This window comes from Eubalaena glacialis, chromosome 1 (assembly GCF_028564815.1).
Source record: "Eubalaena glacialis isolate mEubGla1 chromosome 1, mEubGla1.1.hap2.+ XY, whole genome shotgun sequence".
NCBI classification, from domain to species: Eukaryota; Metazoa; Chordata; class Mammalia; order Artiodactyla; family Balaenidae; genus Eubalaena; species Eubalaena glacialis.
The window spans coordinates 67,110,880-67,123,339 of NC_083716.1; the positions used below are offsets into that span (position 1 = coordinate 67,110,880).

General features: G+C 34.3%; 1 protein-coding gene across 1 annotated transcript in view; it reads left to right on the forward strand.

Moving 5' to 3' along the window:
• CTNNA3 (catenin alpha 3) overlaps positions 1-12,460 on the forward strand; it is a 1,728,069-nt gene that overhangs the window by 506,202 nt on the left and 1,209,407 nt on the right. Inside the window, exon 8 of the mRNA XM_061197871.1 lies at positions 6,054-6,257. Within this exon, the coding sequence (XP_061053854.1) occupies positions 6,054-6,257 (204 nt within the window). The remainder of the gene's footprint in view (positions 1-6,053; positions 6,258-12,460) is intronic.

Here is a 12,460-nt window from a genome sequence, read left to right on the forward strand (position 1 = left end):
TATATTCCTATATTTCTAGGAATTTACACATTTCTTCTAGGTTATCCAATTTATTGCTACATAATTGTTTATCATAGTCTCTTACAATTCTTTGTATTTCTGTGGAATCAATTGTAGTGTCTCCTGTTTCATTTACAATTATATATATTTGAGTGTTCGCTCTCTCTCTTTTTTTTTTTTAGTTAGTCTAGCTAAAGGTCTGTCAATTTTGTTTATCTTTTCATGAAACCAACTAATTTTTTGTTGATCTTTTCTATTGTTTTTCTAGTTTCTATTCCATTTATTTGTTTTCATTATTTCCTTCCTTCTTTAACTTTGGGCTTAGTTTGTTCTTCTAGTTCTAGTTTCTTGAGGTGTAAAGTTTGGTTGTTTTTTTTTAGGTCTTTTTTTCTTAATGTAGGCATTTATTGCTATTAACTTTTCTCTTAAAACTGCTTTTGCAGCATGTCATAAGTTTTCGTACGTTATGTTTCCATTTTCATTTGTCTCAAGATATTTTAAAATTTTTCTTTGATTTCTTCTTTGATCCATTGGTTGTTCAGGAATGTGTTGTTTAGTTTTAATATATATGTGAATTTTCTAATTTTACTCCTATTATTGCTTCCTATTATTATTGCACATATCATGTGGGTGAAAAAGATACTCGGTATGATTTCATTCTTAAATTTAAGACCAGTTTTATGGCTTAACATATGATCTATCCTGGAGAATGTTCTGTGTATACTTGAGAATGTATATTCTGATGCTATCAGATGGCATGCTTTGTATATGTCTATAGTCCATCTGGCCTAATGGGTAGCTTAGGTCCAGTGTTTTCTTATTTATTTTCTGTCTGGTTGAACTATCCATTACTGAAAGTGGAGTACTGAAGTTCCCTACTATTATTGTATTTTTGTCTATTTCTCCCTTCAAATTGGTTAATATTTGCTTTATGTATTTAGGTGCCCTGATTTGGGTGCAATATATATTTGTAATTGTTATATTCTTTTGATTGACACTTTTACCATCATATAATGTCCTTCTTTGTCTCATGACAGTTTTTTATTTAAAACCTATTTTATTTGATATAATTATAGCTACCCCTGCTTTCTTTTGGTTACCATTTTCATGGAATATCTTTTTCCATCCCTTCAATTTCCTTAAAGCTAATGTAAGTATCTTTTGGGCAACATATAGTTGGATTTAGGACTTTTGTTTTTGTTTTTGAATCTAGTCAGCCACTCTATGTCTTATGATTGGAGAATTTAGTACATTTACATTTCAAGTACTTATTGGTAGGTGAGGACTTACTATTGCCATTTTGTTAATTATTTTCTGACTATTTTGTAGTTCCTTTGTTCCTTTATTTCTCTCGTGTTATTTTCCTCTGTGATTTGATGAGTTTTTATGGTTGTATGCTTTGATTATTTAATATTTATCTTTTATGTATCTACCACAGGTTTTTTCTTTATGATTAGAATGTGGTTAGCATAACAAATTTTATAGTTATGATAGTCTATTTTGAACGGATAACAACTTAATTTTGATCACATACAAAAACTCTACACTTTTATTCCCCCCACATTTTATGTTATTGACATCATCATTACATCTTTTTATGTTATGTATCCATTAGGAAAATTTTGTAGCTATAGTTATTTTTAATACTTTTGTCTTTTAACCATTATATTAGACTCTAAGTGATTTACCCACCATTATTAAAATATTATAGTATTCTGAATTTAACTATATATTTACCTTTACCAATGAGTTTTATGTTTTCATATGTTTTCACATTGTTAGTTAGCATCCTTTGCTTCTATTTGAAGATATCTCTTTAGTATCTCTAGTAACACAGGTCTAGTTGTGATTAACTTCCTCAGCTTTTGTTTGTGTCAGAATGTCTTTATCTCTCCTTCATTTCTGAATAGCTTTGCCAGTTATAATATTTTTAGTTGGCACTCTTTTTTTCTTTCAGCACTTTGAATATATCATCCCACTCTCTCCTGGCCTGCAAGGTTTCTGTCGAGAAATCTGCTCATAGTGTTATGGGGGGCTCCCTAGTGATAGATGAGTTGCTTTTCTCTTGCTGCTTTCAAAATTCTCTTTTTGTCTTTGATGTTTGGCAGTTTGATTATAATTTGCCTTCATGAAGATGTCTTTATGTTCAATCTTTTTTGGGTTCTCTGTACTTCATGTATCTGGTTATTTATTTCCCTCCCCCATTTGTGAAGTTTTCTGTCATTATTTCTTTAAATAAGATCTTTAACCCTTTCTCTTTCTCTGTTCCTTCTATGAATCCAATAATGTGTATATTTGTTTTTTGGATGGTGTCCCATAAGTGCTGTAGGCTTTATTAATTCTTTTTAATTGTTTTTCCTTTTTGTAACTCTGACTAGATAATTTCAAATGATCTGTCTTTGAGTTTGCTGATCTTTTCTTCTGCATGCTCTAGTCTGTTGTTTAGTCTCTCTAGTGGATTTGTAGTTCATTCATTATACTCTTCAGCTCCAGGATTTCTGTTTGGTTCTTTTTTTATAGTTTCTTTTTCTGAAACTTCTCATTTTACTCATGTATTATTTTCCTGATTTTGTTGAGTTGTCTATCTGTGTTCTTTTTTATCTAACTGAACTTCTTTAAGATGATTATTTTGAATTCTTTTTCAGGCAATTAATAAATCTCCATTTCTTTGGGGTCAGCTACTAGAGTTTATTTTGTTCCTTTGGTAATATAATATTTCTTTGAGTCTTCATGTTCCTTGAAACCTTGTATTCCTGTCTTCACAATCGAAGAAGCAGTCACTTCCTCCAGGTTTTACTGACTAGCTTCAGGGAGAAAGGTCTTCACGAGTCAGCCTTGCCAGAGATACTGGGGGTCTCTTAGATTCTTTCTATGGATGCACTTGCTCCATTCCTCTTGTTTCCTGTGAAGGAGAAGTCTTAGACTCTGTGCCTTCTCTTGATCCCACAAAGCCAGGCCAGGTGTTGAGAGCCTCCTATTTATTTTCTCTAGGGCAGTGCCCTGAAGTGTTTGTTCAGTGTTGTGCACCTTTTCCCAATCCAGCAGATTCAGCTGGATGCCAATATCTGTGTGCTCTCTGTGGGAGCTCGCATGCATTGTCTGCAGGGGAGCATGGAGTGTTGGCTACAGGAGGGGGCTGCATGGAGCACTGGGGGTGCACGGTGGCTAATCATGGGGTCTGCAGGTGGGGGTCCTACTGGGTTCATGGTCAGGGCTCTTATTAGAGTCTGTAATCTAGTTAGTAGGATCTGCTGCTGGTTTTTGATATCTGTATACTGGTTTCTATGAGCTCTTACCCTTTTTCTTTACTCTTTGCTGTCCCCAGATTATTTAGCTATTTCAATCCCCTCAGTGTTCTGGGTGTGGAGAGATGGAAATGGGACTCTTGGACACCTTCCCACAAGGCTGGGGAGCCAAGTGTTCACTTTGTTTCGCTTTTCCCAATGGGAGAAGTTGCAGGCCAAGGTGAGTCTCTCTTGGTCTGAACTGTGTTGCCTTGGGAGAGAGGTGACATGGGTAAAGTGAAACTGTTCTTCTTATCCTCTTCAGTGCTTCTGTTCTTTGATGTTTTTGCTCCACGTGGGTATTGGAACCTCTCAGTTATTCTCCCAGGGTTTCATAAAGGTATTCTCATTATTGTTATTGTTAAAATCAGTATTTCTTTAGGGGTATGACGTATGTAACTTCCTATTTCATCATCTCACTGATGTCCAGAAGAGATCATTCTTTATTTCAGTAGGTCTCAAATATCCAGTGATATTTCATAGAACATTAAAGTTATTTAAAAAAACCTCACCTTTTAATTGACTCAATGACAAAGTTAGTGAAAACTTCTATAGGATATGGATAGGGGGACATTAGATTTAGGCAGAATCAAGAGGCTGCATGTGAGTATCAGATGTCAGAGCAGGCAATGGTTTGAGTTTAGATGAGCTTGAAGAATCTGAGTCTTAAAAGTCTTAAAAGTCAACAAACAAGTAAAAATCCAAAGGCTAGGATAGTTTGGGGAATGGCCGTGGAGAGCAGGAACTGGGGTGAACTTATTCCTACAATAGAGGATGTTTTCTGACATGAAATCACAGCCAGAACACCTAAAATTACTAGCTTCTTCTTGTAATACTTATAGGTATATAGATTTCAAATTTAATCAACTTTTCCTATCATTACAATGCTGGAAACATGTTAACTGTCCCTATCACATCTACTAATTGCATTTGAGCAATCAAAGAAAAATTTTCTTGCCCTCAGTGTCTCTTCTTAATGATGATGTCACATTGGAGGGACATTTTCAAAAAGGTTTTAATTGGTCAATTATTGTTATGAAAATTGGAGTGGAATGTTTGTACTAAATTAGTGAGCCAAAGAAGACATGGTAAAAATGGCAAATGAAATAAGGAGGTGTATTTAGATGTAAATGAATCCTTGTCTGATGGGCAAGCCCATGGTTGGGATTATCATCTCACCAAAAAAATTATGCATTGGATAAAGAAAATGTTAAATTTGGCATTTGTAAAATTAATTTTCTTTCTTTTTAAAAATTTGTTTCCATCTAAAAGAGAAAAATGGAGATACTCAGTAGAGAAGTAGAAAAATAGGAAGGAAATAGAGGCATGAAAGGAAGAATTCTTCTGAATAATTTAAAGATATTTAACCAATTTTCTATAAGATCTAGTTCTAGTTTATATTTTACATTATATCATATAATATGTGAACATTACACAGTACTATTTTTTCTTTTTGTATAATTGTTTTAATATTATTTTTCTTTCCATAATTGTTTTCTCTCCCTAACTTGGCCTAGAGCTGTAGCTTTTCAAATTTTATCCTGGCTACTTTAGATCCCCAAATATTTATCATAATATGATATAGTGCAACCATCAGTGTAAGATTATATCTATATACAATATACACACACAATATACATATACCTCTCTCTATATATATGTAAATATATATGATTGTGCACTCTGAAGATCAATGATTTTCAGTGTGTATATTTGTGTGTAAAGGCTCACACATGCACACACATTCTGAAGATCACTATATGATTTCATTTTATGTTAAAGGTTCTACAGAGAGCTTTCATTTGATACTAACTAGTTCTCCAATTATGACATTATGCCCAAACCTTGAAAGGCTTCCTCTCTTACTGTATTTTAAGAAAGGATCCTTAGAGCCTCATATTCTCCACCTTTTCTTCAAAGTCTGTAGATTATCTTGACTTCTGTTGCCTGAAGACGTATCTAATGGAAACCTTAAAAATAACATGTCAGATTTCAATGGTGGGAAATGGCTGGAAGTTATAATCAACAGGAAGATGGAATTTTACTTTTAAAATGAATAATTAAAATTTATAATTCTCTTTGATATGTTAGTATTAAGGTTAATTAGATTGTATGACTTACAGTGAGACATAACAAAAACAGTATTGAATTAGGTATTATAAGACCTTAATACTTGTTTGAGCTTCACCATTTAATAGCTTAATGACCTTGGGCAAGACAGTCTCAGCCTCACTCACCATCAGTTGAAATGTGTGGTTAACAATATCTTTGCTGCCCACCTCTTTATAGTTTTGTCAGGATGAGATAATATATGTGAAAATATTTTGTAAACAATGAAGTGCTAAATGAAAATGACAATTGTAAAGAACGGTTAATATGTACCAGACACTGTATTAAGCATTCATATCATTCTTACAGCAGTTTTATGAGATAAACAATGTTAATATTCCAGTTTTACACATCAGGAAGGTGAGGCTTACAGTACATAAGACACCTGAGTGAGCTCACACCATTGGTGAATGGGAAGGGCAAGATTTGAATACAGATTTGACCGACACTAGAATCAATGCTCATAATTTCACAATTTTTGTCACTGCCCTGAATAATAATTGCTTTATAGAATGATACATGAACTGGGTGAGGCAGTAAAAGCACAGTTGTCTTTATCATCACATATGAATTCCAAATGTGAAAACAAAATACTAATTATTTTTTCCTAAAAATAGAATATCATGGAGTTCTAACCATCTACATGTGTTTTTCCTTTAGAATTTAATTGTCTTGGATCCACTCACAGTGACTGAGGAGGAAACAAGACCGTCCCTAGAGAAACGCCTCGAAGCCATTATCAGTGGGGCTGCTCTGTTGGCTGACTCTTCATGCACGAGGGATTTCCATCGGGAGCGAATTATCGCAGAATGCAATGCCATTCGCCAGGCTCTCCAGGACCTGCTTTCAGAGTACATGAACAATGTAGGTAACTGGTTTTCCCCCACCCCGTCCATTGGGTATGTGCTGAGATTCTTTCGGTGTACAAAATCTGATAAATTACAAATGAGTACCTGATTTTACATGGATTGGCCTTTTGAGTTCATTCTGCGTGGGTTGCTCCCAGAATGCAGCCAGGAGACAGGAGTTTCTAGGGATGGAATTCAACCAGAAGGTTATTTATACATGATTGTTTTGCTTGAGACAGTATCTAAATACTAGTTGAAGAAGGCAGTCAGGATTGGAGAAAGGAAACTGGAGTTGCACATCAATTTAAAGGATAAAAAGAAGACAAAGAAAAGGGCAAGTTGCTCCGGATTATGTTGGTGAATAACAAAGTTAGAATTTAGATGGTATTGGGATAAAGTCAATGCTATAGGGATCGGGGGCCATTTTTGAAGGTGTAATTTGGATCGCTTTTAACCTTTTTCAAATGTGACAATGTCATAGATTTTTTGCAATTTTAGCTATCTCTCAGGAATGTTAGAAACAATGTCTGAATTTAGACAAATGCAAAAATATTTGTTTCAAGGTCCTTTTGATATCATTTCATATATATATATTTATTTATAATATATTCTTTTTGTATATATAGCTACATCCATCTATGGAGTATCTATGACTACTCTTAAATTCACAACTTAGTTGCATTTTTAAAATAAAGAAGACATTGTCAGCTATATATTGATCATGAATATTGACTCCTTAAATAATAGAGGTAAAAAAAAGAAAAATTTATAATGGGAATATTTTGTTCATCTGCTTTATTATAATGGAATAATTCAAGAGTTATGAGGGTATATTTTGCAAATGATTAGTTACAAAGCATAAGATTTTTTAGGTGTGAGATTGAAGATTTAGGATTTTTCAGTATAAGTAATTTATGTGAATAATTCAAATGTGCTAAAATTAGTGAGTTTTAAGGCTTCTTCAACACATTTGATGTATCTCCACACTCTTAATATTTGATGACTTTGGCTTCTGACCAAAAATCTCTTGCCTGTCAAGAAGTCAAAGTTGTAAAGCAGATTTTGTTAATAAGAGGAACATATTAGTAATGTCATGTCCTGCTTCTGAATCTGGAATATCACAATTTTTAGCATATAATAATTTTTAAAGATTTTTAAAGAGAATTCATCAGTTACAAGAAACTCAGAAGATAATATTCTGTTGAAATTCCTTCTCCCTTGATCTGCAAACTATTAAAATTAGTAGTTTCATTTTATAGATAAAATATGGTAAAGTTATTTATAAGTTTATATCTATAAATTATAAAATTATAGATAAATTTACTTTATTAAATATAAAGTTATTCTATTCTTTTAAATACAAACATAACAGATGCATATGCACACACTCACCCACATACATAGGCAGGGATGGCCGCGTAATTGTGGAGCCCAGTGCCCAGTGCAAAATGAAAATGTAAGGCCTGTTCAAAAGCCAGGAAAAAAAGAAAGTTTTTTCCTTTTTTTTACAGTCTTGACTGACCCAAGAAAGGTTATTTTTATTTGCTATTTAATGTTTGGTTGTTTGGTTCTCTAGGGTATAGGGATACTTTTAGGAGCACATAGACCCTCACAGATTTCTGTAGCCTTACCCCATAACCCCCACCCATCCTGCCTTGTACTAAGGCCCCCACCAGGAAAGGAGGGTGGCAGCAATTGCTGGATTGTGGAGCAGGTGGCTGAGGACCTGTCCCTTGAAGGCACTGGGAGGCAGGACTGCATGTTAAGTCTAGGGCGTATGCTTTATTGCCCCATCAGACTTCACTTATCTACACAAATTCAAAGGTAAAATTGTTAAGACTTTCAAAACTGTGATAGCAGAGCATTAAAAGCCAAACACAGGGCTCCTTTCTGAGCATGCTGCCTTTTGCCCAGTGGCAGGACGCTGACGTTGCTCTTGTATGTAGTAAACATATACCATCTAAAAATAATGGTGATTTTATGGCTTTCTTCAACTTTGGGTTAAAAACTGTTCATACAAAGGGTGAAGTGATGGGCACATTCTGCCCTGGGTGCAATCATTAAGAAGATGCACTGCCTCTAGAAATTTATAAAAAATAATAAAGCCAGCTAAAAGTTGGTCTGCACCAGCAATTCTCAAAGTCAGTGATAATGTTTTTCATAAATTCGTTTTTTCTCTAAATCCTAAATAATTGCTGTGGTTATTGTTGAGTTTTAATAATATATGTGTATGTATGATTCAAATTAACACATTTTTATGATTATCCTTTGATAAACATTATATTCTTTATGGATTTAAACAGCAGATTCAGAATAAACAATGATGACAGTGATTGTATAGACAGAGAACTAGAAATAGAGTTACTTTAATTCTGTTATTTTATGTGATCACTTGGAATTTTAATTTAAATTTTAAAATTATAACAATGAAACAGTGTGAATTGCAGAGGGTAATATTTTTGTTAGGTAAATATAAATTTCATACATGAAATATTTCATTCAATTTGAATAATAACTTTGAAATTTGTTTTCCTTCTGAAAATTGTCAGTTGCTTTAAAGCACAAATCAGGAAAATAATGATTATCACTGAAGAGTAATTTTGTCATATAGAGGAGGGGGGCATTTAAAAAGTGTCTAGGTATCAAATATGCTAAGTAAGCCACTGAAAATATGTATGCACTTTTGTACATTCACTGCTTTTTTTCTTAATGAGGTTTTAATCTGATGTTCAGTTTCAAGGCCCATTTGTCAAGTATACAAAACTTATTTATGTTACTAATATCCTTCTGTTAGATATATTGGTTTAAAAAAGGTAAGTTCTGTGTTAGAAGAGTGAAGTGGAAAGAGACTCTTCCATCTGTAATATCCAAATAATTGAGATCAAAGGTAAGTAGCTTTTTTTAGCTTGTCCAGATAATTATTTTAATTTTAATTTTTTAAGGGTTGACTTAATTGTAGGAATTCAAATATTTCTCACTTATTTAATTGATTAGATTACACTACTCTTCATGCTTGATGGAGACTTTCTTCTTCCTTCCTCTCTCCCCCATGTTTCCTTTTCTCTCCTTCCGGCAGAGGAGTACAAACATCCCCTGAAATATCTCTCCCGCATGGCACTTTCCCCTTTATAACTCTCATTCCTGTTGGAATTCCTGTGTTACTTATCTGCCTTCTCCACTGGTCAGAGCTCTAGGAGAGCGAGGGCTGTGTCCCTGGCCCTGCCACTGAGCCTTTCAGGTAGCAGGTGCTCAGTAATTACTATTTGGATACAGGTAAATTGAATTAGCACTTGCTTCTTCTCAGTTTTTAAAATTAAAATGGCAATGTGCCTGAAGCAATTAATTTGTAATTATTTATTATATTTATATGATAACTGTGGAGAAAATGTAGGGAGGGTTAATAGTGAGAACAGGAATACAAGAAAGAAAGAGCACAGAGGTGAGAAAGCTTGTTCGGTGGGTGATCTAAGAATATTTATATATTTCTTTTTCCCAGGGCATAATGTTAAGTACTTGTTGAGAGGAAGGCATTTTTCTTCAGGGAATGAAAGACTTACTGTGTGTGTGGGTAATGTCTGGTGACCTGCCCTCATGTTGGTGTAGAGATGAGAGCAGGAGTTAAGTTATACAGCGGTGGTTCACAGGATCAGAAACCCATTTATATATTAACATTTTATTGATAAGTACAGCCTATTAATAAACAAAAATATGCATTTATATCATTATGAAAAAGCACTCAAAAAGCAGTATAACAGTTCCTTTTTAATATAAAGGTGCAGAATTTTAGGCCTAACGTGACTATCTGACCAAGCCAATGAATATTGGAATTAAAAAGCAGGAACCAATCTGGAAAAACTGTGGGGTGGGTGTATTATCAGAACACATTTCCAGGTTTATTTTTACTCTAGGTTTCTATCACCAATAATGCTTCTCTATAACTGTTTCTTCAGCTTTAATGGAAGGGAAGGCACTTTCCTGAAACTATCTGAACTCAAAACTTTCTCAGTTTGCTCAAAGATTTTAGGACAACCCTCCTACTTCAGTCCTCAACTTCCTAGTTTAAGGAATGTTGTGTCTCATTTGGTGGGCATGATTTGCTTTTCAGATTAGTTTGGAGCTTTTGTTATTGACCTATGTTGATCAAGTAAATGCTTAAAGATAATTCAGATGCAGTAAAGATAACCAGGAGAAGTTAAAGCGAAATCAACTCTCATCAGGATCTGTGATCTTTTATGTGAATGTGACTTCAAGGCTTCAAATTTTGCAAGTTTATTGAGTCCAGAGCAGTTCAGTAGTGGGGAATAAATGCAGTTTATGTTTTTCTCAGGCTCAGTTCACATGACCAGTTTGAGTCTAAATAACTTTACTTCCTTAAACAGATCAGCAAGTCTCGATCATTTTTTGACTGAAGCTCTAGGTTCAATAAGTTCAATGTCTTGTCATGTTAGTAAGAAATTAGCAGGATGTGAGTCCAGATGGGTCTATAACAAATAAAACAGACAACCACCTAACCATATGATCGTATATGTTTGCTCTAATATTTTCATTCTAAATATACATATATATTAGTTTCAATATACGTATGTATATATATGTTTTCTATTGCTGCTGTAACAAATTATCACAAACTTAGTGGTTTAAAAACAACACAATAATTATTTTACAACTGTGTAAGTCAAGAGTCTGACACAAGTCTCAATGGGTTGGAAATGAAAGTGTCAGTAGGGCTGCATTCTTTTCTGGAGACTGTAGGGAGGAATCCATTTCTTTGCCTTTTCCAGTTTCTGGAGGTCACCCACATTCCTTGGCTCAATGCCTTCTTCCTCCATCTTCAAAGACAGCAATGTCACATTGTTCTAACCTTGCTTCTGTCCTCACATCTCTTTCTCTGACCACAGTCAGGAAAAGTTTTCCACTTTTTAGGACTCGTGTGATTAGATAGGGCCCACCAATATTATTCAGGATAATCATCCCACCTTAATTACTTGTGCAAAGTTCCTTTTGCTATGTAATGTAACAGTCACAAGTTCTGGGAATTTGGATATGGGCATCTTTGGGAGGCTCATGGCCATATACCTAGTACTAGTCTTTCCTAGTCTCTTCTGTGGATTCATTATCAATCTTTACGTTTCAAATCCATTGTAGTTAGTATCCTTTACTCACTTTATGTTCTATGCCGGCAGATCACGTCTGTTTTATTTACTGTTTTATCCCCAGTCCTTGGCACAATGCCTGGCATTTTCGAAAAGGCTAAATTGTAGTTTTGAATGAAAGAATGAATAAAATTATTACATATTGTATATAGCAAGTAATGGAGAAAAAGCTTCTCCAATATTAAATGGAATGGGTTTCAAGCATCTACTAAATTTATATAATAGACTGCCTGTTGTAATAAAAGGTCTTATTTTGCAAAGTATAGGTCTCTTCTAAAAATCGATGTGAATGTTCAGCAACAAAATTTTCTCATCACAGTCTCTTCATTTGGATCTACCTCTCGCTATGGTTTGAAACAGGATTTTTATTCATTGAAAAAATATACTCCAGGGAACATTCAGAATCAGAGAAGGTTTAACTTTTGTGTTTTAAAACTTAGAAGTATATTTTTCTAAGATATTTCTGCTGATTTTGTTATGCCTCCAGGATTAGTTAGGTCTAGTCCATCTTCTCTGATGTACAACATAGTTAAGAAATTCTTCATGTAGATGGGGTGGAACAAGGAGGCTCTCTGAAGAAGGAAGGATCTTAGAGGGAAATCAGTTATTTTTAAATGGTGGTTTCTCTATAATTGGTGAAAATAGAGTTGGAGATGGGTGGCCATCACGCTTTAGTACTAAGAATCAGCAGACATGAATTTTTTCTGGGAGTGGGTTGAAATCATGTTGATGTTAACTTTGGATGTGTTGTTGAAGAGAGAGGATCTTCAGGTGATGTAGAATTATTATTGAAGATAACACTCAGGTTGGTATTTTACTATAGGGGGATGTTAGAGGGCTGAAGGAGAGATGGCATTGCTAGAGTAAATGAGTCAGGCCTGGGCTGCATGAAAGGACCAATTTGCATTTGTAGACCTCACTTGCCCAATATTTTCTTTTGGTGTTTTATGTGAAAGCATATTGTTGGTTCTCATTATATATTTGTTGAGTGAATAAAAAGCAAATGGATTGGCTTTTGTCATTCAGAGACCAATTTCATTTGTATGTCTTGGGTTTAATGCGTTCC